Genomic DNA, 5,092 nt, shown 5'->3' with positions numbered 1-5,092 from the left:
AAATAAATAAATAAATAAATAATGGTTAATTCATTAGAAACGGTGCTTCTTCTTATCGATCTTTGTTTTTGTGAACTCCTATCATTCCATTATTAGGGGGTGTTTGGGTTAGTTTTTCATATGTCAAAAGTCTTTATAGGAAAATATCAAAGGTAAAAGATGTTTGATAAAAAACTTTTAAAAACAACTTTTGGATTTTGGATTAAAAGCAAAATCAACTTTTTGGAAAAATCACAAAAACATGACCTTTGTAACTTTTTCAAAAATAATTTTTTGTCTCTAAAAAATTAAGTCAAACACCTCCTTAGTCTTACATCTTCAATATATTTGTTTGAATTTTCAAAATTAACTATAATAAATGAAGATTCATTTTAATATATCATGAGTTTTGATACTTATAATTTTATTATATTTTTGAAATAAACAATATCTACATGTCAATTTCTTTGTTTTTTTTTAATTTTAAATTAAAAAGTCACATAATACTTTTATATATATATATATATATATATATATATATATATATATATATATATATATAGTATTAAATATAATAAATATTATAGTAATTGTAATTAATAGGTTTCTCCAATCCTTATTTCAACATTTTATTTAAAAAAAATATATTTAATATTTAATTTTTTTATTTAATCAATCCGTATAACATACAGGTTTTATACTAGTATACAGTAACAATAAACAGCCAAAAACAAATCTATATCTAACAATAAACTAATTTAAGTTTTAATAAAAACTAGAATACACTTATATAATTAAATAATTAATCCACCAAGGAACTTATATATATAGATGTTGTCAAAAGTCAAAAGCACATGGTATAAATTAAAGTTTGGTATAAAATAACCCGTATAAATAACCAGATGAAATCCATATCCAAATGGATATCGTATATCTTTTACTCAAATAATATAGGTTTACAAATCCATCAACAAAATTTAAAACTCTTTTTTATGGTGTTCAAAATACCTCGGAATTAATAGAGCCTTTTTTTTTTTTTCTTAATACTACTTCTTGCGCAAGTACAAAAAGGTGACAACCACCGATAAGCCAATGGCTGCTAATGGAACAGCCCAGTATTGCTTAGTAAGGTCAAAAATGTAATTTTCTTGCTTCTCAGACACAATTTCAAGCTGAGGGATGTCTGACGTGTCCAACTCCCCAACAAAAAAACTTTCCATTAGTTCCCTTGCAGTTTTGCTATGCCCCGCATCTTCAAATTCATCAGTAGCATCTTTCCCTTCAAAATCAAATAGTTTCATCATTAAAAATGCTGATTCTGGAAATGGAATCACTCATTCCATTCCATCACACATTCCTTCATTGATTCCATTATAGAAAACACTAGCTTAGTCAAATAAGGAATCACATTCCTTCAAGAATAGTTCATTCCACTCCATGTAGAAAAAAACAAACAGGTTTATTTCATTCCTATGGAATGAACCATTCCATTCCTTTCCTGATTCCATTGTACTAAACACTATTTAAATATCTAAAATTTATTATAATAATGACAAAAAGGTGGGTTTGCATATGTGATTGGAGCTTTCCCAATGTAACCTATGACAAATTTGAAGACTTTTCGGAAAAGAGATGCCATCTTTTTAAAGGAGTCCTATTACAGATTCTTAGCCTATAAAATAGCTAATAGATCCAAATCTAGGAAAAATGAATATTTACGAATAATGACAATAAAAAGCATAGGATATTGCTAATTTGATATTCTGCATAGCATCCGGAAATTGATCGGCTTTTATACCTTAATATAAACAAAGAATCTGGTGAATGAAAATCAAGTAATCAATGTCAATGATTTGTAATAATCGCAAAGGGTTGAAAAGTAATTTTAGCTTGAGATTTTTTCAAATTAGGCACCCAAAATGATGATCGTTGCTGATTTTAACAGATAATGAAATTATGAGGAATTACCAGTAACCTGAAGGAGGACATCATCTCCACCTGGGTGTTCTTCCAGATACGATGACACATCATACACCTGGTAAAAATGGTAATATATGTTAACACCAAATCCAATATTGGTTGCTTAAGTTTTGAGAAAAACATCATAGCTACATCAATTGAACAACGAAAAAAAAATATTATAAATGAGAAATGTTTGGGGCTAAACTTATAACAAAGTCCAAATTCTAATCATGTTCTTTAAATTCATACAAATCGATTACAATCACTTCACATTCATCAATTATCAGTTTAACTAAAAAATAAAACCCTAAAATACAACGTAATGAATACATATACCAACAGTATAAGGCCTAACTCGATGTAAAAGCAATGTAATATTAGAGAATTGTAGATATATACCGACTATTATACCTATATTTATACAAAGATACGGCTAATAATTAAAGAGAGAAGCCGACCTTGCCATCGATAACAACCCAGCAATCGCCTGCGGAATTGTGCTCTGAAGCTTCTTGCATCGTGTATAGCTTCGTTAGAGTTGGCATTTCTTGGGGTTAAACTGGATTATTGAAACTTAGGATTTCTTACTCTTTCTAAATCCCCGATTCTGGAATGAATCTTTCTTCAGATTCTATTTGACTTGGGGACGATAGATAAAATGGCGATATTACAATTTACAGCCCTAAATTTGAAGTCGATATCTTGACGCCCAAGCACATAGTAATAGAACAGTACATTATGATATCATGCTCAGTGGGCTTACTAGCCCAATCCGTTATTGAAAATTTGACCCAATCCTCATTTAAAAATAATAATAATAATACACATACTAGCCGTTTACTCGCGCTAAGCGTTGGGCGGTAAAAAGTTTCTTTTGGAAGATAATAATGTGATGATTAGTTTTCTTTACATGTGAGCTATTCATTGTGGCCTTTTGGTAAACTCTTTTGTATCGAATAGTTCATTTCAACGAATAGTTTCTTGTTAGATGCATAGTCATAGAATACAACAAAAGTTGAGTATATATTTGGAATTTCATCTAATAGTTCATACTTGATTTTACAATATATAAATAACAACAATCTGCAATTATGTAGTTTTATACATTTATAACATGTCTGATATATAAACTACACTAATATGCATTGTTGTTTCATCTGCTAGCCCTGCGTTAAACATCAAATGAGCATCTAAGATACATATTTGAAGAAATTGTAAAATAATAAGTTGTTGATTATACCTTGTTAATCACATAAAACTTCTTTGTACACAATGTTTGATGTGTAGATTCCATCAATATCAAATGTTTTTTCCGGCTTTACTAATACCTTGGTATTGACACGTGATATTCCTCTGGACAACGGTACATAAAGTTGGCCATGTAAGAATACCGATTCTGATAGATAAACACCGACATTTCAAATTGTTTGTCCTTGAGCTTTATTGATTGTCATAGATAAACTAAGTTGAACTGGAAACTGTTTTCTCTTTAGTTTGAATGGGAACATCTCATCGCCAGACGGACATAGAGGAATTATTGGTAAAAACACTCTTTTTCCAGCATGTTGACCAACAACTATCTCTGCATCAATGACATTTTGTTGGAAAGCTCGACGTATCAATTTGGTGCCATTACATAACCCATTTGAAGGATCCGTATTTCGCAAAAGTATTACTAGTGTAACATCCGAAAAATACAACCAATTTAAAATTTTCAAAACAACCTGATTTTCATTAAAATGTTTACAAAAAGGTTTTCAATACAAGTCATTTGAGTATTCCCAGAATCACATTGCTACAAAATCATGAGGAGCGGTACGATCGCGCCTTCGCCTTGCCACAGTCTCCTGAAGAACCTGAAAAACATTAAACCACAACTGTAAGCCCGAAAGCTTAGTGAGATACCCCCAAAATACCAACCACGTATACGCCCTGCCAGGCTACGAACTTCCGGTCCAAAACATATAAAACATACATAACATAACAGAACATAGAACAACCATGCGTATCGGGTCTACCGTGTGACTGGTCCGCCGTATCGGGCCTTCAGTCCAACGGATCCATCCTCCGGGTCTAGTCATGTCCTTCGAGTCTACAGTGGGGTTGGTCCGCCCGCATCGGGCCTTCAACCCACCTGGTCCACTCTCTGAGTCTACAGTGTGACTGGTCCGCCCGCATCGGGCCTTCAGTCGGCCTGGTCCACTCTCCGAGCCTCGGCACGTCTGGTCCGCCCTCGTGGGGCCTGCAGCCTATCCGGACCGCTCGCTGGGCCTTCGGAACAACCGGTTCGCCCTGGGTATCTTGGCCTACAGCACAAAGCAGGACCCGCCTCAACCCATCTCCAGTCCAAACAACCATGTGCACAAAACATACATTCATATAACAGTCATAGTCAACAAACCGAACAAGCAGATCACATAGCATATCATTACCCTAACCGGGTTACCGACCTAACCGGTCACTAGCATAGCATCACTCTGTATATCGGGAAAACTGACCTTAACAAGGCCTCCTAGCATGTACCATCCTAGCTACCAGGATGCAGACACATCAAACAATAACATAATATCCATAACCGAATCTCAATACAATAAAGGGCCGGCCTTGGTGCCTTAGACCCTGTTGATATAGTGAGGATAACTCACCTCGAAACTGCCGGCTGAAAAGATAAGATCCCGCTGCTCCGAACTCTGGCACGAACTCCTTCACTAAACATCAAAACATACAACTCAATAAATACCCTTAATTACCAAAATACCCCTGGAAGACAACTGGTCAACCTTGGACGAGTCAAAGTCAACCCTGACTGACCCTACTCGCCGAGTCATCCCGATGACTCGCCGAGTTCTTATGCTCAGTACTTCCCTCAATTAGCGACCCAACTCGTCGAGTCCAACAACTCTGAGTCCACCCGCACCCAACTCACCGAGTCATCCCTTGACTCACCGATTCATCGACTCAACCAGAAATATTGGGACTTCCTCGACAAGACTCGCCGAGTCCAAATGGACTCGTCGAGTCCAAGGCCATCTTCAACCTACTCGCCGAGTTGTTCTTCCAACTCGTCGAGTCCTAGGCCATCTTCAAGCAACTCGTCGAGTCCACCCATGTGACTCATCGAGTACCACCTATCTGAATCCATACAGAAGCA

At 35.3% G+C, this 5,092-nt stretch overlaps 1 protein-coding gene across 1 annotated transcript; it reads right to left on the bottom strand.

Moving 5' to 3' along the window:
- Nucleotides 1-813: 813 nt before the first annotated feature.
- LOC145008146 (cytochrome b5) lies at nt 814-2,635 on the bottom strand. The gene is made up of 3 exons (XM_078966760.1): nt 2,400-2,635; nt 1,948-2,014; nt 814-1,258 (listed from the first exon to the last, which is right to left on the bottom strand). Exons 1-3 carry the CDS (start codon nt 2,484-2,486, stop codon nt 1,026-1,028), a joined length of 387 nt encoding a protein of 128 aa, XP_078822886.1. The 5' UTR covers nt 2,487-2,635; the 3' UTR covers nt 814-1,025.
- Between the last annotated feature and the right edge of the window lie 2,457 nt (nt 2,636-5,092).

The sequence above is a fragment of the Lactuca saligna genome, chromosome 8, assembly GCF_052625555.1.
Source record: "Lactuca saligna cultivar CGN05327 chromosome 8, ASM5262555v1, whole genome shotgun sequence".
In the NCBI taxonomy this organism is placed as follows: Eukaryota; Viridiplantae; Streptophyta; class Magnoliopsida; order Asterales; family Asteraceae; genus Lactuca; species Lactuca saligna.
This window is presented reverse-complemented; position numbering and strand designations above follow the sequence as displayed.